Genomic DNA, 23,113 nt, shown 5'->3' on the forward strand with positions numbered 1-23,113 from the left:
AAGCTAAGAAAAAATTACTTGCTGGTAAATTGACAGAAAGTGAGAAAAGAGGGTCTGTTGTTTAGCAGCTCTGCTCACATACTGTAGTTCTTAAAATCACCTCTCTAAAGCAAAATTACATTTTACAGTGTTTTATTAAACAGAACAGAAATTTTATGAATACAGTATTTTATGCACATAATGATATTTATGTCATTGTCCTAAAAGGAAATAGTCGCAAAGAGGAAAGAATATACTAAACAGCTTCTTCTATCTAAAGATCTACAGTCACCAAATGCTTCAAGAACATTGGTATATAGCTGTAGAACAAAATATCCTTAATCTAAATTAGCAAATATCATCGAAGGATTAAAGTAATACTTTATAAAGAAACAATGATTTAAGAACCCTGTATTCAGTTTATAAAATTCAAGTTTAATATTTGCCATGTTCAAAACTTGTAGGCATAATACAATCTTTGAACATTACGCTAGTATATCCAAATACTGCAATCACTGGTTTTAATACCTGGGTCTTAATTCAGTTGGTTTTCATTCTGAATGTTTTGTTTCTGCCTCCTCCTTCTAAGCTGCAGCTGTAGCTGAAGACTGTGAAGAATCAATTACAGGCCATTTCCTGTGCAAGTTCTTTCATTTCAGGTGTAATTGTGCTGCACAAGTTCCCCACAGTATTTTTCCCAGAGCGCATTACTGTTACAAATCTCTACTAAGAGACCTGGAATCATAATTTGGCTTAACAGTAGAGGCTTAAAATCATTGCTGAGTGGCTAACTCATTGCTGATTATTTCACTACACAAAAAGTGTTTAGACAACACAGGTGCCTTGTATGAAGGTCACTTGCAGTGCAAACTGCCCACCTATCTTGAAAGACACAGTATTAGTTAAAATTCACAATGACATCAGTGGAAGTTTTGCCAGTGCAAGATACCACATGTTCTGTGGAAAATCTGAGAAGCTTCTTTTCGTATGGCATCAAAGGCCTTTCTGCCACACTACAAGGAGCTGTAATGAACATACTCTCCTTGTACGTAATTCATACAGGCCCACTGAATCAACGAAGCTGTGTATGATTATGCCAAAGAACTTGTCAGGATTTAGAGATCACATCACAATCACAAATCTGTTTTCAAGGTAAGTAAAAGCAGCAATCTGCCTTTGGGCTTACACTGGAAATGCAATCCTAGGAAGCTTTCCAAAGCAATGTAGGATTAAGACTGTTTCTCAGGAGATGCATTCCTCTTTCAGAATGACTCCATAAGCAGAATCAGGTGGAAGTACTACATTATAAACAGGAAGAAAAAGTCATGCAATTTGTTAGGTGACAGAACCATCATAAAAAATAATTAGGAAGATACTGTGTAATTGTATATTATCTCCCTATTTTAAGTTATACCACAACCTAATAACATTGATTCTTCCCCAGAACATTCTACTTTTCTAAGTGTGCAATTGCAATGAGTTGTACTGGATTACTGCAATGCAAGTGGCTGGTCTGTCCATCTCAAGTAGTAACAGAAACAGAAAAGCAAAAGTCCTTATGTAACTTCTGTTACATACTGCTGATGTAGCTGGATACCTTAAACTACTGTATTCACTTAACTACAGCAAAGCTGTATCACGCTATGTGTGGTACTATTTTTATTGTTCTTGAATTGGGAGAATGATCAGACCGCAAGCACACACAACATGCTAGCATATTTTAGCAAAGGAAAAGCAGGGATTACTGGGGAAAGATTGCTGTAGAAAGCCTGAAATGATAATATATGCATTTTTAAAGTTTTTGTTACATTTCTGCTCATTCTCTGTCTCACCATCCTGCTGCTCCTATGAGAAATGGACACCATTAAGTTAAAAATAGTGGAGACTGAGATTTAAGTGTCATAGATTCAGATTTCCAAATACAGTGCTCTGTTAAAAAATATATATATATATACCCAGAAAGAAAAAACCACCATGATCACTGTCATTATTGCGGTTTTCTTTCCCTGTCAGCGGCTTCTGGATTGCGCAATAACAATGAGAACTTCCCTTCCTCGAAGGGGAGCAAGCTGCGGCTCTGGCCGTGCGCTGCGCGCCCGGCTCCCTCTGGCGGGAGCGCATTCCGAACTCGGGCAGAGCCGGCGTTTTGCTTACCCTGGCTAACTGGGCGAAACCTAACCTCGAGCTTGTATTGGGACACATCGCAGGACAGCAGTTAGCTGGAGAAGCGCTTGGAAAGCTCACGCAGTGCTCGAACGGCGGTGTCTACATTAGGACTTCTGTACTTCCTTTTGAGATGGAGCTTCTTTTACAACCCTTAAAAATAGCACCTAGCGACAGTCTGAAGTACTCTGAAATGCATATTGAAAGCATCAGAATACTCTGGAAAGCAGCCTTCCTGTTCAGAACTACACAGAGAAGTACCATGCTTTGGGTAACAAATGGAGATACCTCTTTAGTTCAGACTATGAGAGATGCATTGCACAGGATGTACATACAGAGCCTCTCACACTCCTCTTTTCAGTCCTGAGTCCAGAGACTGTTCTATTTTTCCCTATTTGAAAATCTGAATATGCTATAACTCCACAGAGAGCATGATTCCAGCCTACATGTCAATTAATCTGGAAATGAAAACTTGTAGTATTAGGGCAAAATTTTAATTCCTTAAAAACCTGCTGAAATGAAAGAGAATATGGCATTACTAGTTGCAATTGGTTATTTCACTGTGCTAAAACCTTATCTTATTACGCAACTGATTCTTTCTAGAATTTCCTTAGATTCCAGAATATCCAAGGCTTTGTGCTAAAATGATGGAAGGTTTACTGCCTTCCACAGTACCTCATCCTACTGAGCTTGCACTCTGCAAATGACAGATTGCTTTCAAATACACTAATAAATCATTTCCTGATCTCCTTCTATTCATTCTCTTCCTCTCCTTTAGTTGCTTTTATTCTCTCATCCTCTAAGAATTGTTTCCCAGTCACAATATCAACTGTTTTATCTTCAAACTGAAATAAAGCCCAGAACTCAGCAAGTTTATCTGCTTCTATCTGCCCTTCATCTCTAAATTCAAGACATGCACTATTTTGCTATCTTGCCATTTTCTCCTGTGCTTTCTTTGCGCCATCTCCTATTGACTGTGCTTGAACTTACTCCCCTAAAGCATCTATAACGTCTTTGTAGCTATGTCACAGGAGCAGTACAGCCACGTCCTCTTGAGCTGTCAGCAGTCCTCCACAGAACATTTCTTGAAATGTTGGGCCACATGGCCTCAAAATAACAGAAACCCTGCGAGTAATCTCATCCTGAGACAATTTGGAGATGCACTCTGTACCAGACCATGTCCTGTTCTCCAAAATAACAGGTTAATCTGTCTCTTTGAATTCTTTCATAGGGTATCTAGCTGTCAGATCAGACTGAAGATGACTAAACCTGTTTTTATCTTCCTCCTGAGGTCTCACCATTACTTACGTTTTCAGTAACCATACAACCCGTAAATTGACAGGCTTCATTCTAGGCTCCTACAGCAGCCCTGGGGACAAAAATCAAGTTATTTTTCTTTTTAATATGCTTCTCTTCCTATTTCCATAAGTTAAACCCCTTTTCTCCCCCTACCAGAATTACTGTACCAGCCTTTTGTCAGGCTCTGAGTGGGACAGAAAATAGAATTTTGAGGTATTCAGTCCCACAAAAACTAGCTTCCTAGATCACAGCTTTGACCATACTATCTTACCACCCCTCCAACTACCTGACCCTGCACAGACTAGGAAGCTGGAATAGATGATATTTCCAACACAGCCTAAGCCATCCTATGACTTTTCTCTTTTTGCACCAACAGACTAACCTTCTTTCTCCTGGGACTTCCTGGCTATTCCTCCTGTTTTTTACCCCTCATTGAGTACTGACAGCTGCCCTTAGCTCCAATCAGCTTCCTGTGTTTCTTACAGTTCCTCGCTGTGAGATCTAAAAACCCTTGAAAAAAATCTCTTTCCTTGTGCTCCTGTCTTTTGTCAAAGACTTAAAATACAAGCTCTCCAGGAATGGCAATGATTTTTTGTTTGTTAATGACTCTAGCATAAGGGGATCTTGGTCTGCAGTTGAAGTTTCTAGACATTACAATAATACACATCATAATGCAAACCATACATTTTACATTCCAAATACTTAATCCCGGAAGTAGTGCATAACACCCAGCCATGGGTTACAATGGAATTACCTGGATCATTGTGTTATTATACGCAATAAAATTTTGCAGTCTCTCTAACTGCCTTTCTAGTTTTTACTACACCCATTCACTTGTTTGCATGCAGATGATCAATTTATTGTCTCAAACTTTAAGTAAAGCAGACTTATTGATGATTACATTTAACATGAGATGAATCAAACCCACCACGCCGCACAGAAGAGCTAACAATTTGAAAAGAAATTATATATATATTTTTTTTTTTTCATTTTGAATTTTTTTTACCATTTCAAATCTGCCTGAAACTTGAGAAAGCCTGGCAATATGTTCAAACTCCAGAAAGGAAATGATGTACAGGAGCAATGGGACAGGAAGCTGTTCCAGGAAGTCATAGTTACCTCAGCACAGATTGAGGACACGTTCCAGAACTTTGGCACCAAACACTACAGCAGCCTGAACTGTGATAAACCAAACAAAAACGCACAAAGAAACCCAAGGGACAACAGATTTTAAAAGCCTGAAATTTCTTGACAATAATCCCATTGTTCAGATATATCTTACAAAAATCAGAATTTATGCTTTCTAGAGAAAACAACATATAATATCTTATATTGAACGTTAGTAATACATAGTATTCCAACTCATCTTAAGAGCTGCTAGTGGCATCAAGGAAGCCTGTGCAGTAAAACAGGGCTTTAGTTAAAAGACTGTACATCGTCCACTGTACAGAAAACACTAGTCTCAGCTCAAGAACATTAAAACCGCAGCTAAGCTGAACTGAAACTTGTCCAGATCCATTTTGTCCACTTTTCCACATACATATACATTTATTTACATAAAAAGTGTGCTATTTGCTCAGGAGGAGATTAGTAAAACAACCGTAAAAAATACCTCAGTTGTATGTTTTGGGGAAAATAATGGTGGCTCTGACATTAAGAGTCCCTGCAGTTCTGCTTCTTATCTCATGGAGGTACAGTCAAACCTCTAAAATGCAATTGAAGACAGTTATCTTCTACAGCAATATGACATCTTTTGACTCATTCACTTTGTGATCCACTACAATGCCGATTTTTTTCTATAGATCTACTTAAGTGAGCTGCTCCCGATTCTACATTCATACAGTCAATTATTTCTGCTTCAGTGTCCAACCTGGTCTTTCGAATTTACCACTGTTTTTTCAGATCATTTATCCATGTTATTCAAGTGCTGTAATAAAAAACACTAGCTTATTATAGAACGTGATCCTGAATTCAATTTGCTACACTTCTAATGAATGATCAGTGGTAAATTTTGGAGCTGCATGTTGTTCCCTAAGATCTGATGACATGAAGCAGTCATCCAGATTTGTAAAGGACTTTTTTCCTTTTTTCCTCATACAGGGACACAGTGGGGATCAGATTTTAAATTTAAAGCAGAATTACTATTTTTTGTTTCTTTTTAACTAACTAGAGTCTATTTTTTCACGTATGTTAAAGTCATAAAAGGAGAATCAGAATCTTGGAAGTTGAAACTATACTGACTATAGGCAGTATGTGCATCCAATTTTGATGCAGCAAATTGCCTTCCAAGATATATTGTAAGATTAGTTACAAATCTCAAGCTTACGTGAAACATTTGAAAGAGCTTTCCAAAAAATGAGATTTTACAGTTAAGATACTACGACTTTTTTCTTCTCTTTTTGTTCCAAATATCCCTAAGGTAATTATGTAGAAGGAAGCTATAACCTTATCTTCGTTCATGTCTTTGCCCAATAGTGTTCAAGCTTTCTTTTCTGTTGTTATCACATACTGTAAGTGCAAACAATTTGCTGTTGGTTCTCATTTGCCTTTTTACTTTCCATGCCATCTCAGTTCTATGTAGCCAGTAATTTTTCTCAAACTCCTTACACAAGAACAGAAATGATCTACACAGTCAACTAAAATTGTCTGGCTGATCTAATTCAAGCTGATACATCAGAATGATCCAAATCTTCACATACTAAGAACAACAATTATAATATCTGTAGTGTGCATCTATTTAATGTTGAATGATTAAGCAGGCTACTACATGAGTATTTGTAGCTTGAGTTTTCCTTGAAAATTATTTCTAGAAATAATACTGTGACCTGGTTTGGCTATTTAGAAAAATATTTATCTGTATTTATCTTGCTTTATAAATGTATCTGCAGCTTATGCTGAACTCACTTTGAAAGTATACTGAACTTCAGGTTTTCTGTGAAATATTCATCCTACGAGTGCTGGATACTACTTGGTGACTGCCTGTTTGTTCACTCATCCGAAAATTTAAATAGACCTCTCTTGCTCTATACGATCATCAAATAATTTTCCATCTTTAGAAAACCGTAACAAAAATCTAGCCATATATAAAATCTTGCTCTTCTGTCTTTGCTCTATCAAGATTATGAAAAGAAACTAACAATACTTCACTGTCCAAAAAAGAAGAAAAGAAAATATCTCAAAACAAACACAGATCTTCATGGCTTTATTGTAGTTCATAGAAATTTAATAAAATGATTATGTTTATTATAAAACTTCTTCAGTTTTCTACTGGATGCTTCAAATGCCTGTACGGCATATTGATAAAATGTTTCATTTGCAGGGGGACTAATTTTCCCTATGCCCACTGGAAATAATGTAGCCCCCCTCTTCTTTTCTTTTTTTTTAAATAAACCTCCCCAAATTTTCTCTAAGTCTCCGACCAGGTGAAAACAGATAAAAATCTCACAAATGAGAACTAGGAGATAACAACAGCAAACATTAATACTTAACAACAGATAAACATTTTGCTGATAGGTGTGTGCCAAATATTTAACAGCTAATCACGGGTCTGGTGATGAGTCTTTTGTCTGAAACCTCATTTGCCAAAAAATTCAGTAAGGACAACTAGAAAATTATTGCAGTGTGTGTATATATATATTATATATATATCTCTGTGGAGAATTATAGAAAGAAATAAATCTGTGAGTACTTATGAGAACAGCAGCATATCTTCTCTTAACAGGAGGTGAGAAGGAGGTGTAAAAACATCTGATTGTGTGGAACAGCAAGAGCTATGGACAGAAATAATATCAATATAACAGTTCAACTTCTCACAAACACAGTAATCTATAGTTGTAATATTTATGCTAGCATTTTTTTCTGAAAACAAACCACTTTTATATTAAAATTTTTCTAAAAACCAAAGGGAAACCCCCATGTATAATTTTAAAGATAATTTTAGGAGGAAGAAATGACTAAATGCTAGGAAAGAATGGCAACTGTGGCTTTCAATATTTCCTATGGGATAGGAAAACTGAACTAACAGTAACACTTTTCAAGAAAAAGCAGGCAGATCTTATTTGCAATGTACTGAAAATACACAGGATACCAGTAGAGAACTGTATGTTAACAATTATTTAACTATTTGAATCATTGCACTCAGGTAATATAAACCTGATGTTTTATTGTGACATTATATTAATATCAAATGCCACAGGAAAATCTTACTGTATAAGTAATAAGGAAAACTCCCCAAGCTAACCCCTTTCAGTCAAAACAAGTACTAATAACTTTGAATTAAAGCTTTGTTTTATTATGGACTCTGAGTGCTGACTGAAACTTTTCCCATGGTTTGTGCATAAATCCAGTCACTAGAGCTGAGAATGTGCAATCTTTCCATCAACACAGCACTAACGGCAGCTCTCCACCCAACTGCCTAAGAAGTTTTATTTCAGTCAAATTCATTTGAAATTGGTCTGTTACAAAAGTTAGAATAGGGATCAGAAACACAAGGATAAGTGTAGAGATGCAGACCATATTAACTTACCAGGGCTAAAAATCTCGATTGTACTGTAGGAAGTGCTACATTTTAATACGTAAAGAATAGGAAACACGTGTTGGTCTTATTTCTGACCCTAAATGATGTTTACTCTTGAAAACAGGTATATACTCTTTAGGAAAGTTCTACCCTCTCCCCTGCCGCCGGAGATTCATACACTTCTTGGGAAAGCAGACCTTCTCTGCCTAGGTGTAAATAAGATGGTGTCCACCAAAGCTGTTGATAAAGGCAACAGGGCTTCATTTAGAAATTACATCTTTCAAGTTCATAATAAAAATAGGATAAATATGAAGTCACATCTGTAATGAATTTTTTTATATCTGTACATAATTAGAATACAAGAGCAGCTTATTTAAAAATTAAAAAAGAAAAAAAGAAAATCTCACCAATGCAAGGTGTCTGAATGCTACCTACTCTTTTGGGCGACAAAAGCTTCAGGTCTCAATCCAGTCCCTGCAGGTGCATTTATGAAGTTCCCTGTTTTCAGAGAGGTCATAGCTCAGACCTCAGTTATTCACTGCAGTCGCTGAACGAATGTGTCTTTGGTTTATTATTTTCAGGAGACTGTTTCCTCTGTGAGCCACAACCAACCATACCTTGTAACATGAAATCTCTTAAAACTAATCCATTATTGAGAACCAAGATGATAAGATGCAGAGCAATAACTACTTGTGATATATAGTCTCATGGAACTTTGAGGAAAGGGAAAAAGCATAACTATTTCAGATGTTCTCAGTGGCCAGTGTATTAGGAACAGGCTGGAAATCAGCTCTATAAATCTACATTTTCAGGGTTTTTTTTTAGTGGTGTCCTTAATGACTTTCTTTTTCTGGCTGCATGCTGCAACAGTCATGTTGCACTTCTATAATCCCAAGTATCTGTTGCACTTGGTGTCATGTTGAATTAGATTGGGAATCCAGATGACACATGACATGGCCATAAAAACAAATGTGCTGGTTCAGAGCATTTTAAGAACTGAGTTATTAGCAATAAAAATACTGCTGTCTTATTTTTGTTGCCAATACCTCTGTCCCTGTCTTATGATGAAACTATCATTGTTGCTGGGATTTATCCTACATTTACTGTCATGTCTTTTTGTTTTTCCAGTATTCATGTGTTAATTTATATTAGTAAATTAATACATAAAAGTGACTATTAGCAAAGCAATCATATCGTTCATGAAAGTTATTAGAGATCAGTATTGCTAGATTATCCCATTATGTGCCATAGCAAATATGTAATCACTATTGTCATTTTACTATGAAGAGATGAATCATCCAAAAAGTCCTCCTGGGATTCTTCAATTTCTTCAGGTCTTAATTCACTAAATTCGCTCCTAAGTGAGATTTTTCACCTGTTTACCTACAATTGTGGAAGAATTAAAAAGAAAAAATGAAAAATAAATTAATATGAAGTACCATGAGATAAATACATGGCTAAGATTCAGGACTCCAGGTCTGTAAATATTACTACATTCCCAAAACAAAGTTATCATAAGAGATCAGACAACGGTTACATTACCAGCAGCCCTACTACATGTGTCAAAAAACAATAAGCATCCCATAGTTCACCTAGACAAATGTGACATGTTTTTATACACAAAGAAAATGTTCCCAACCCCTGTGTGCAAACTGCTCATAGAAATTAAAGCACGTTTAATGACACTTCAACCTGCAGACCCATAAACATTCTCTTTTGTTTTTTTCAGTTAGTCACAGAAATGCAGCTCATCAGGAATTATGTGTTTAAGTAGAAATACCCATTCAACAGCTCAGGTACTCAAAAGTGGCCCTATTAGAAGTCAAACTGTCATTTTATAATTTTGTTAAAATCAAAACTTATAGGACAGTTCAAAGCTCAGCACTTAGATTGCCTGAAAACTCTGGAAAAAGCTCTTCAGAGTTACACATTCAACTCACATTTTCAGAGTCAGGAAAAGAAAGCCTGTGTTACAAAGCATGGAACTGAAACAAATGGTTTATATGAACAATAAATTACGTAGCTGTGAAATGACGGAGAACAAGTGGCACTGCCTATCAGTCATTTTCTCAGAGTTCTCTTAAATCGGTGCTTGAACAATGCGTCAGCTTTTAATATTGACTTTCATTTTGTGGCCGTCACAGCTGGGTCTACAGGACAGTGAAGTCATAATCATGTCTCTTCCTTCACAGAAGTTGTTAGCAAAGATCACACTTCAAGTCAAAAGTAGGATCCATTTGCTGCTGTTGGCAATGTTGAAAAAATAATCTTGTAATTTTAGTAATATTAATCTGCCATTTCGTTGAGAAAAGTGAGGATTTTACATTGTTATATGTATAGGTGGAGTCCTGACACACTGATAAAACTGACAAATGAGATTACTACATTTATAAACACAAGTGTATACAAAAAAAATTACACTCCACAGAGTCTTATTTTTTCTACTGGCATGTAGAAAAGGAAAGTGAAAAGCAAGCCTTAAGTTAACTGTCAATAAGCCACAGAAGACTACTCGCATATACTGGCTGAAGAACAGAAACTTAAAGTTACTATTATGAATCTTAGATCTGACGACAGTGGTTTACATACCTAAACATGAGTTTTACTTTACATCTCTCCAGTATTTTTATATCTAAATGTATATTTTACATTTGAGAGGATGATCAGGGGGGTGGAGCACCTCCCATTCGAAGACAGGCTAAGAAAGTTGGGGCTATTCAGCCTGGATAGAAGGCTGTGTGGAGACCTCATAGCAGCCTTCCAGTATCTGAAGAGGGCCTATAGGGATGCTAGGGAGGGACTCTTCATCAGGGACTGTATCAATAAGACAAGGGCTAACGGGTTAAAACTTAAACAGGGGAAGTTTAGGTTGGATATAAGGAAGAAGTTCCTTACTGTGAGGGTGGTGAGGTACTGGAACAGGCTGCCCAAAGAAGTGGTAAATGCTCCATCCCTGGCAGTGTTCAAGGTGAGGCTGGACAGAGGCTTGGGAGACATGGTCTAGTGGGAGATGTCCCTGCCTATGGCAGGGGGGTTGGAACTAGATGATTTTTTAAGTCCTTTCCAACCCTAACTATTCTATGATTCGTAACTCCCAGTGAGTTGCATTTACTTTCATAATTGATTTTCAAATTAAAGCTCAGATTACAGACAACCTGATGCAGGCCCACACGAATCAGTTCTATATTTTTTCAAGTCTTGTTTGTATACTGCTGATATCTCATATACAGTAGATAAGTAGCAGTAACAGTAAATAAGTTTGCATAAAGGCTACATTTGAATGTCAATTATAGCCAACCAAATTATATCATTGTGATGTTTATTGTGGCTAATATATCATTGTAGGGCATAACTGGAATTACTAAATCATATTTCTGATAGCATACATACAAAATAGCTTTAACTCTCAAACATATCCACAATACTCTGTAAAATAACCCTTACTATGTGACTAAAAGGAAACCCATCCTACTCAGTTGTGTAAGTTTATCCTATATTACAGTGACACACACAATCTTTATTTCTTTGCAGTGAAGCAGTTGCCTCTTTAAAGGAAAACAACCCCATCCCTCCAATCTGCATTCTAGAATTTAATATATGAAATTGAAACATTACACCATTGAAACATTTTATAATAACAGAATTAACTGTAATGTACACACACAGTATACACTGCCATGTTGCTAAAATAACACCACTGGTAATATGAGGATTCAATGCAAAAGAGGTTATAAACCACTTGTCATTCTGTTTCAGGGACAATCTTCCTACGTGGGAGAGCTTTAGAAGTAGTGCATTTGTAGCCCACCACAGGGATAACAAGACAGTGAATGCTGCACTGTACTGTACATCTGAAAGTTCTTTTTATCTCTAGCAATGTAGGGAGAATCAGCATGTAAGGCTACTTCCATTCTTATCTGTGGGAAACAAGAGGTGAGAATAAGGTCAGAACAAAACTGATAGGCAAATGGTGAAAGAAAAGACATATTTCTACATGTTCCTCAGGCTGCATACCCTTCAAAATGGTATGCAAGAATACAGTATATTGTAGGGAAAAAAAAATCATTTTTAAAGGAGAAAAGAAACGTGGTTAATATGCTCTCAGCCTTCTCATGTCTCTGTTGGAAGTAACATTACTTAAACCAAAAAAAAACCCAACAAAAACCAAAACAATCACAAAACTACCACGAAAACCCCACATTTCTCAGCATGGAAGTATAACTGAAAAAGAAAACAGCCACCTGCCCCCAAAACCACTTACCAAAAATTAATGACTGTTGCTTTTCAACTTCTGAACTTTAATGCCTAACAGCTAAGGAATCTTCAGATCAACTTTCTGTATAATCTTACAGATTTAACTATATACAAATCTAGGAAACCATCTCTTAAAAAAGCAGAACTATGTTGCACAACAGATTGCAATGTGTTGTGATCTGTTACAAATTACATTAATATACACTTTTCAGTCTAGGATATACAGTACAATAAAATTAAGTGTAGAGAGCAGATGCTTGCCCAAATTCTGTACTGATGTAATCAAGATGAACTTTTCATAGTAAGTACTCTATACATTTTTCTTCAGTATTTTGTGGGTATGACTGTATTTGTCTGTCAGTTTATGTATACATGGGTCTACATATTTAATTCAAACCCTGAGTGCGCGTACGTGTATACAGAATAAGATTTTACCTTTATACATTATAATTAACCCTAAAATGGAACACTAAGTCAATAGCCTACAAATTAAATACCTCTGTTCTGTTTTAAAAAGAAATTACAGTAGATGTTTTAACATGGTTATAAAAAAACCTTGTACTGTTGTTGTGGTATTGTACAATTCTAAATGCCAAAGCTTTTTAATACTAACTTAAAAAACAAAAAAATTACAGACATACGTATTTCAATAATCTTCCCTTTTCTTAATTGTTAGAAAACACATTGCCCAGAGCTATCTGCCAGAACGGGAAGATCAGGCCAACAGGCAGAGGCACAGGAAAAGTAAAATATTCAAGTAACTCTATTAAACACCACTCCATTGTGTATTTTCTAGAGATTTTTCTTTGATTTACTGTGGAAAACTGACAATAACACTATTCCATTTAAAAACTTCCTTATGTACAAATACCCAGGACAAACTACAGTTACCTTGTTAACTTCTTTGCATGTGGTTATTTCCAAGAATAATATATGCATACATTTTATACCTTTTGCAGAAGAATGGGAAGTATTGTAAGCGCATCCTGATTACTATGGACATATTTCATTCTCAATGTTATTTGGAGGTTCAAGAGTTAAAGCAATTCCCTACTACATTGCTTACTCCACTGTCATTTCTTCATGAAAAAAAAAAATAAAGAGAAAAGGATGAACAGAACCAAATCTAAACAGCAGCAAGCGGCCATGGCTTCAGATAAGAAGTCATAGCAATTGGTTAAACAACTAAAATATTTAAGTGAAAATGAAGAATAAAAAAAATATTTAGTTTAATATTTATTGTTAAAAATGTTCTGAACTGTAGTTTACCAGAAGCATAGTACTAATTACATTTTATGAGAAAACAATATTTGAAGTTTGTCATGGTGAGCCATCTTTTGAGGATGCTGGGCTCAGCCTTCCCTTAATTTAATCTATTTTGGAAGTTATAGAACTACAGACAAGTTTCACATGACAGACTCATACCGTATAACAAGAAACCTCCAGGGGAAGCTGAAGAAAGATGATGTGAATTTTGAAGCCCTGTTAGAAATGCACATATGAGAAACTGTTTCCTCCTCCAATACACATTTTTAGGATTCCAAACTTCTCCAGACTCAGCTTTCTGCCTTGCTTAAAATTAGTAACTCAGAATATAATTTCTCAGATTACAGGTTATTTGGAGAGCAATTTTCCCTGTTTTTCTCTTAAATTGATCTTCTTTAAGTAGTTCAACATTCACTGAAGGAGGAAGGCAACTCCAGAGTTTAGAAAATAGTGCTTGCTGAGATTTAGGAGATCTAAATTCAAATGTTTTCCTCTGTCCCAGGTGAACAGCCTAAACTGACAGTCTTTCTTTTTGACCTTGGATTTGTTACTGCAGTCCAAGCTCTCATTCCTCTGTGCAGCAAAGGAGCCATTTTGTCTTCCACTGAGAAAATCAGTCACATTCTCCGTTAGTCTCAGTGACTTTACCTCTACTAAATCTCTTCTCCCATTCTGTTTTATCCCATATTTTATTACTTTTCATCAAACTAAAAAGAAAATATAAAAAAAATCTGCTTTTGCCTGGGTTTTGTGGATTGGAGGAAACCATAAAAAATAATGTTGCCTTACTATTTGATTTCAAAATTAGAGTATCCAAATGCTTCTGTCCCTTATTTTATTTCATTTTCTCTTGCAGAATACTGTTGCATTTTTTCTGCAATTTCAGATAAATCTGTTATTTTAAAGCATGGCCTTTTCACGCACCTCAGTATAGAAATCACCCATTTTACCCTCACAGAAATCTTTACAAAATAGAAGTGAAATAAATACCAGGATTACTGAAACATCTTCAGAGAGATAACTAAAAGACAGAGATTTCTAAAGCTACAATTTGTATACCTAAATATCTTTCAGTTAATTTGTTTCTTGAAGCCAGTATCAGCTCATCTGTTGCCTAAGAGCTTGTAAACCTAAGCTCAATTTCCAAGCCAAGGTCAAATACGTTCACCATGTATTTTTTTAAATTCTGAAATTAGCACAGCTTACCTGCTTCCTTCACCTTTCCAGTTCATATTAGTGTAGATACAATTTTACTTATGAAAAAGCACTCCTACTGTCATAGATTTTTCTATTCTTATTCTAACATAGCTGCATCTAATTGAGAAGTGGATACTATAGTATTGTAAAGTTTTACCACATAGTTGCAGCTACATCCATACTACAGCTTTGGCTGCATAAGTAATATAGGAGAATCTGAATACGACAATGGAAATCTTCAGGCTTTGACAGAGCTATGCTCATTTTGCAAGTGAATGAAGCTTAGGCATCTACATCACTTTAAAAAAAATGGAAAAGAGGTACCTTAAAATTTTACTCACTTTTCACCAAGAGGCAACCATGTATTGTTTCTAAAGTACTGGAATCAATCTAAAAATTGGAATCAAGTAGCACCAACAATGCACGGGCATTTGCAAAAGAACAAAACCCAAATATTAAATAACTTAAGAAAGAGCTAGAGTGAGGCTATCCTTACGCATAGACACCAATGCAACTAAAGCAAAAACTATTTTGATACCTGTGGGATAAGCTGTTGAAGAACTGTAACATGGTCAGTTGTTTCATGTTAGGCTACTAAAGGCATATTTTGATTAACTTAGAAGGGGAACGGAGATCTTACAGAACTGAAGAATCTGTTAAGTCTTTTTTTTTTTTTCCTTCTGCCTCCAAAACCAGTGTGAAAAGATACCCTTTGTTTAAAGAAGTATTTCCACTGTGCCTTCACAGAGCATAACAAGCAACATGTCACAAAATGTTGTGAAACAGAGAAATTGATAGTTACAGAGGACATTTAACAAATATTACCCAATAGTTATACCATGATCTTGGCACAGTTACATAGTGACTTTTTTCTAACAATTTCCTCACAATCTCTCCATAAAAGAAAACAGCGGTTACTCTCATGTTTTAAGTCAGACAATGATGGCTACACAAAAATCCAGCAAAAATGAAGCTCTTTCATACCCATTGCTTGCAGTAAATTCCCTTTTCCTTTTTTTTTTTTTTTTTTGGTAGGAGGACCTAAGTCCTGCAATCAGAGGCACCTTTAGTCAGTTTTATGATATTCCATTAGCATCTCAATCTGTGAGCACTGAGATTTCTCTTTTGTGGCCTACTTCTTGATTTATGTTGTACAGAACTTTTTGGCAAGTATGATCACCTGAGGATACTCACCTGAAAATACGAACTTTCGCCCAATCGTGCTTTTATAATACGTATTGATATAAGGTAAATGCTCAGCTGGCTATTTCAGTCCTTTGAAAATATAAGAATATGGAGAAAAGCCAGCAGAGAATGATCATGGTTGGCCTATTGCACAGCATCATTACCTCACAGGGTTTAGCTTGACCTAGATTGTAAAAAAGATTCATACAGAGAAAGTTATTTCCAGCTTCCCTATTCCATGTAAGGGTGAAATTTGAAAAACAAAACTCAAACAAAACTCTGTATATTTCTTACTCTGCTTTATTTTGGGGATTTTGGTTTGTTGTAATAAACATCAAAGCTGAAAAGCAGTTGTGACCCCTCATTGCTATTGAAGATGGGTATCTTCCATCTTTATCTTCTAAACAACCGAAAACCAGCTTAATTTTATAATTGGGCTTTAAGATCATAAACATGAATAGCTCAATAGAAGACAAAATACTCCAAAACTACTGCTAAAATAATTACCTAAACATTTTACATAGAGCAATAATTACTGTTTGCACTAAACTATTAGCTCCATATCATACAACTTCACCACTACTACCCCAAAAATGAACACTCATATCTGATCAAATAATTTGTTAATTTACCAATGCAAAACAGAATAGAAGACTCCTTGTAACATATTGTGGCTTTAGATCCATCTCCTTAACCTGATCATCCTGTTATTTCAGCATTTATAAAATGAATGGACATATTGGTGAGTCTTGCAGGATAATCAGAGGAAAAAACCCAATACTGTATGAGACAGGTCAAAGGACACTATGAAGAAGAGTAAATTAATACAGCAATATTTAACACTGCTTTTCCCAATGGACAGTACTGTGTAAATAGTTGTAACTGAAGCTAAACAACCTAACCAGCAAGGCCACTCTCCCTCCTAATTACACTACATCAACAGAAAGACTTAATACGTTCACCAATTACAGTAGGTCTCCAACTGCGCTAAGGCTAGCATTTGGGCAAGCTTTTATTGCTGCTACAGAGTCACTTCTTAAACATTCCTTTAGTTTCTGACTGGCTGCTCAGGGACAATGTCCCACCTGCCCTCTGCCTAATCAAGTAGTATTGGTACTGTTATTTGCATATATTTGTGCCCCCTGCTATTTATAGCAGGTTTATATATATATTTTTTATACATATATAATATATATATAATATAAAAATATAAAAAAGATAAATCAGCACTCTGAAGTTTTGGATAGTAATCAATAAACACATATGTACATAAAAATGGATGTTAATATGTGCATAAGAAAAGTGGTTCCTGTAAACTATCAGCAATTTAAAGAGAAGACTGGTTTATCTGCATTAAGATACTACCTTCATAGTTCACCATTATTTCTTCTTCTTGATATACTAAAATTCACATGTAATAAAACTCTTCAGTTTATTGAAGTATATAGAACATGTGTGAATTAAAATTAGAACATTTATAATGCACTTAAAACTTAAGACCTACTTTTAGAGTAAATCTCCAGGCAGTGAGGAATAGTTCTGTAATGCTGTTAAAGTACAACATGTATGAACTGCAGACCTGCATGTTTCTTTGGAAATATTTAGAAAGCAATAATGCCTCTCTAGCCTTTATAGCAAATATAACAAACCAACAATGCTACTTCCGTTGTAGCTATTTTCTTTAACAACATCCAGTGGCCTTAATTACAAACTCCACAAACTATTTCATAACTACAATAGACAGCATATTTCCTACTGTCATGGAGAAAGAGGGATTCAGGAAGGGTTTGAATTTGCTTTGAAGTTTTTAATCAGAGAGACAGAAGTACAGAAGAAATCAGAGTTGATTGTTATGATTGCTTTGACCTTTCTTTTTTTTTTTCCCCTTTTTAAATAAAGCTTTTATTTTTCTGCTTGATTTTGAACATTTCTAATTAAAACATATTTCTTTTCTGTGATTGGCCAAAGGAGATTATTTTGAGTCTTAAGTTAGTTAATGAGCAAGAATGTGAACAATGTTCACCAGCAAATGTAGCCTGGCCAAAGGAACTATACTGTGTTTGGACTGGGAGTGTGTATGTGTGAAATAGTACTAGTGTACCTCTAAGTGGCTGGCAGGTTTTGAGCTGCTTCATTCCATAACGTAGTAAAACGCATTGTCAACAGGCTGCAGTTAATGAAGCATCCACTTATTTTGGGTTCCCAGAAGTCTTTGAAGAAAAACTTTCTAGAAGCAAGAACAAAACCCAAACTACATCTGGGTGGAAGAACAGTGGAAGAGTTTATCAAATGGAAATTAAACTACCCATGCACTGACGTCATTCCACATTTCTGGCATGCACAATGTGAAATCAAATAGGTACTAGCTGCTGCATGCTGTGTCTGTGAAATCGGATGCTTTTTGCTCTTCTGTTGGCAAATTATTACCTTTATTCAAATATTAAGTAGGGCTTACAACACCCGTGCTTCATTTGACAATTGCTACAAAATTCTATGTTTGCATTTGCTACAGTACAGGAAGTTATACAAATGACTATTTTGTCTACACTGATAGGATCACATCTGTACAGGATAGGTTTTTCTTTCTTCTGTGCATTTATGAGGGAAAAAAAACAACATTGGGGTCTCTGGTACTTATTAGATGTAGTCAATTTTTCAATCTTTCTATCGGATGTCCAGTTCAGGTAACCAAAGTGCAAAACTTCATATGCTGTGCAAAGAAACTGTTCTACAAGAATGAAAAAAGTTCTCTCAGACCATCAGGTTGAAGTTTTGGACAATAGTATGTACTTAAAACTTTATATAGATTTTTCTCAGGATCACAATAGTCATTACACATTCGTTAGCGAACAAAAATGAAAGTGAATGCAGTAGGGTACAACTGTAAAGACAATGGGATATGGAAAGAAAGACAACTTCCTGGCATCAGTGCAAACTGTTCATATTTCAAGTGCATGGAGAAAAAGAGAAATGTCACAATTTCAAAATTTCATACATAGCAAATATGAAGCTATTCATTTTTTCCACATTTCACTCATACTCAGAAACATCAGCCCATTTAAGCTAAGGGATTAGCTCTGCATGCATGTGTGTGCATGAATACCAAAGGCTTCACTTACCTAAAAAACATTTTAGTAAAATACAGAAGGAAGGTGGAATAAAAAGCTTGGGAAAAATAATTATCTTCTCCCTTGGGGAGTGTAGCAGTTATGTTTGAGCAAGAAATCTGCTGCCCTACCACGGACTCTCCCCTTCTTCTCAGTTAACACCTGGTTTATTTCTGTCTTTGTGTCTTTCCTCAGAGCTTATGGGAAAAAAAGAAAACAGAAAAAAAAAAAAGGCATGAAAATAAGCAAAAATAAGCAAACAATAAAAGCTAAAGATCTTACTCGCAGATGCTTACAGCATGGGTGCTTTGGAGGCTAACTTTTATACAGGCTTGTGCACAAGAACAGAGGAAACAACACAAGAGCATAAGAGTAAGAGACAATGCAGAAGTGAGGGGGGTATGGGCTGAGGGGAAAGCAACACTACAAGAGGGAATAAAGAAATTGCTCTTGAGGATCAGAGTCTTCAATTATGAGCATGATACTTGCCATTTATTAATGTGATTAAACAGACAGACCTAGATATGACTGCCACAAAGAGATTATTCCAGTGTTTAACAGAACAAAAGATGCTAGCTAAGTGCAAGACTTACATTCCTTTCTAGATAGGTAAGACACTGACACATTTCATTTAAAACCATTTCTTTCAGTTTTGTCCTCCTCACTTCAGTTTCAAGGTCTCTTTGTTACAATTTCAGGTCTAGTTTATGCCTTAAATCTCCTTTAGCAGGGTACGTGCATGTAACTGGCAATCCTTGATGAATCCTAAAGATGAATCTTAGTTCAACGATCCGCTGCTTTCTTCTTGGATACTTATCATCCTGACTTGTATGTATCTGCAACCAGTCTAATCTAACACCAGTTGAAAACTGTTTTCCTATATTCTTTTGTGGTCAGCTCACGTCCATCTCTTACTCTAAATTTAAAAAAAACATCTATGGCACTGGGCCCTAAACCTCATCACACTTTTAAAAAACAGACTAATAATCTCAGTGCGCTTTTCTAAATTCCCTTGCCGTATTTAGAGCTTTAATTCTACCTGATGAAATTACAGGAATACTAAAGAATCCATCACATTCTGCAGGCATTCAGATATACTCGATTTCTACTCATCTCACCAGTTTCCAGAAAAAGCCATGGTAACAAGTATGCCTTTAATCAGTTATCAACTCAGTACTACAGGTAACATGCTCTCTGAAAAGACTTTTTCCTTTCTGTTTCTTCAAATATTGTTTGTTCCAGTCCAACTTTAATTACTTGTTTTACATTAAACTTAACACTCATTACCTGCAGGTTTCGGTCTCATTGTAAACTGCACAGGAGGGAACAACCGCACAATTCAGCTGCAGCACCAACTTAGCAAATGCTATCTATCCTTCCATTATCAGCTGTCAGGATAATTTGATGTGCATGTATATTAAAAACATACACTGCATTTTCCATCACAAGTATCTGCCTGCTCTTTTGATGCTTTCCAGTCACACAGCTTCTCTTGCCTACAATCCCCATCTGCTGTCATTCCTTTCACTCTATTGTTCACCATCATCCTATTATGTTATTTAGAACTCCAGTCTCAGACACTCTCCTGGGCTTCTGCTTCTATCATTTTGCCTTTTTTGACAAGTGATTTTTCTCATTTTACTGTGCAGTAGCATTCTTTCTTCTAGTTACTACACTTCTCCAGATAATCTGTCTAATTCATGTTTCATCCAACAAATGACATTTACACTGGTTGCACCCAAGTGCGCAATTTTAATCTAACTTAGTGAAGTCCTTCCAAAAGCTGCAGGCACTTTTACTTTGGTTTAATTTACACTTATTTCAGTTTAACACAAATTGATGTAGTTTATACCCTATCAAAATCAAGTAAATCTTTATAATAAGTATCCATAGAACAGTTTAGAGCAGCTTTAGCAAGTTTTTTAAAAACAAATTTTAAATTACACTGGAACATCTTTAGATAAGACATTTCATAGTCTAGCACACCTTGATATAAAAATCCTGATCCCTATTTAGTTTTGCCTTCTACCTTTCTTTCCTTTTTCCTTCTCTTGAACACATTACTGAGTGCACATAATTGATTTTTGATAAATGAACAAAGTAGAAATACATAGTACACCTAGTCAAGTAAATATATCTGGTGGTTCCTCACAATAAATGCTGCTGGGTATGTCAAAAATGAAATAAGGAAAATTGCTCTTGGTTAATAAAGGCAACAGAAAACATGGCGTAATTATTTTCCTAAATTGAAGCAGGAAGAATGGAAACAAGACACAAGACAGTTTTGGTAACACATAAGTGGAATTATTCCTGAGGTTTCCCAAGACAAAGAGCAACAGAGATAAGGGATGTACTACCTAAAGTAAGTAGAGATTATAACTAAATCTTTCTATGACAATAATGAACATACTCAGGTATAGTACAAAACATCTACTTCATTAAGCAGAAGATAGTGGTGATTGCTTACCTTGATAAACTATTACACCTTCATGACTTGAAAATCATTCTTGCCATGCAGAACTAGATTGAGCATGACACCTTTGAAGAAAGCCACAAATAATAAAGCCATCCATAAAACTTAAAATGGGAGATTAAACATCACAATTCAGCATGATACTGCTGTATGTATACTAAAGACTAGTTATAAGAGAACAAAAACCAGCCTAAACAAATGAAAAAAATTACCTGTAGGTTACCAGTGATACAGAAATAATAGCAAATAATGGTAACAGAGACTTACCTAAAATTATTATCTTTAACATACCTCAGTTGAAATTGATATGAAAATACTCCATTGCATCTTTAAGTAACAGCTCAACCACTATTGAAAAATCAAATTTGTAAGCCTGTATGTACTGAACCTCACAAGTAATAACCACTTAAGGGATCTATATAAATTGTATCCCTAAATTCAAATTCATAAGCAAATGTTTCACAGGGTTAAGCACCTAGTAATGTTCATAAGGAAAAAAAACCAAACAACCCAGCAACCCAGCACCCAAGAGAATTCTTTGGGGAAGAAAAAACCCAACCATTTACATTGCTTTATCTGATGTCTTCTGTAGGGAAACCTTGATCCACCAATAATGAAAGCCCTGAAATGCCAGCATTGCTACTACAACACATAAAAAATTGTACTTCAGTTTTTAAAAGTCCAAATTTTCCTCTGTCAGTTGGGTTCTTGTTCTGGATTACAACTTCAATACTGCAGCATGACCAAATAATTCCCAAATCTTCCCCAAAACCTTTTGTATAAATAAGATCTAGCAACTGCATACATCCAGCGGTGGTGCATTATGGAAGAAGTGAGATACCCTATCACACATCCAAACTATAACACAGTATCACAACATTGCTAAACCAACATATTTTAGCTTTGCACAGAAACACTTGACAATAATATTCATGTTTTTCCAACACAGCATTATTTCCCCAGAGAAACTGTTCCCATTTTCCAAGCATGCCTACTGTTTACTTATATATCTGGACTAAAGACAGCAAAAAAGCAAAGGAGATTTCTCTGTATATTTTAGGCTTAACAAACATTCTCATAATAATAATTGCTTAATACTGTGTGATATCATTACCATGAAAGTGTTCAGTTATTTTGGAAATACACTTTTTCAGCATAGATAATTTCTTGAGCTGGAACAAAAGGGCTTCCTTCTCCTGAAGTGATCAAACTATGCTTAAAATGGTATTAATTTAAGACAACAAAAAGTTGCTAGTTTTATGCAATTAAAAGTCCTTTATACAAATAGCTCACAACAAAACTATCATTTTTAAACCGCTGCTAGTGAAATTTCTACATTCTTGTTTGTTCAGAACTCAAACTTTTTGACATGTCAAAGAAGAGACCTGAAAAGAATTGGTCCAGCTAGGCAATAACTGTTACGGCATCCTTCAGGTTTCAAATAGAAATAAAAGTGTATGACTTTGGAAAAGGTTCATCTCCCACAGATCTTTACTTAAAATCAGACTTATGTTGCAAAAAATTGTTTCTTAAAACATGAAGTTAATTTCAGCTTAATTACTATAATATCTGTTAATTTCCCCTCCCCCCATCCATCTGGCATAAGTACTTCAAATGGCATCTTCTGTCAATCAAATAGGTTATATATCAAGTGTCATTATTAAGACTTGAAAA

The 23,113-nt window shown here is 35.6% G+C and overlaps 1 protein-coding gene and 1 long non-coding RNA gene across 2 annotated transcripts; both read right to left on the reverse strand.

Moving 5' to 3' along the window:
- Positions 1-397: 397 nt before the first annotated feature.
- FBXO36 (F-box protein 36) lies at positions 398-11,075 on the reverse strand. Its single transcript, XM_065670412.1, is given in 7 exon segments — positions 398-591; positions 594-672; positions 674-700; positions 4,448-4,620; positions 9,238-9,314; positions 10,704-10,735; positions 11,070-11,075. Coding segments are annotated over 7 exon segments (471 nt in total). The 3' UTR covers positions 398-514.
- A 452-nt stretch (positions 11,076-11,527) lies between these two features.
- Positions 11,528-19,553, reverse strand: LOC136012120 (uncharacterized). The gene is made up of 3 exons (XR_010611580.1): positions 18,979-19,553; positions 15,869-16,043; positions 11,528-11,874 (listed from the first exon to the last, which is right to left on the reverse strand). It is a non-coding gene; the product is annotated as an uncharacterized LOC136012120 (long non-coding RNA).
- Between the last annotated feature and the right edge of the window lie 3,560 nt (positions 19,554-23,113).

This window comes from Lathamus discolor, chromosome 3 (genome assembly GCF_037157495.1).
Source record: "Lathamus discolor isolate bLatDis1 chromosome 3, bLatDis1.hap1, whole genome shotgun sequence".
Taxonomy (NCBI): Eukaryota; Metazoa; Chordata; class Aves; order Psittaciformes; family Psittacidae; genus Lathamus; species Lathamus discolor.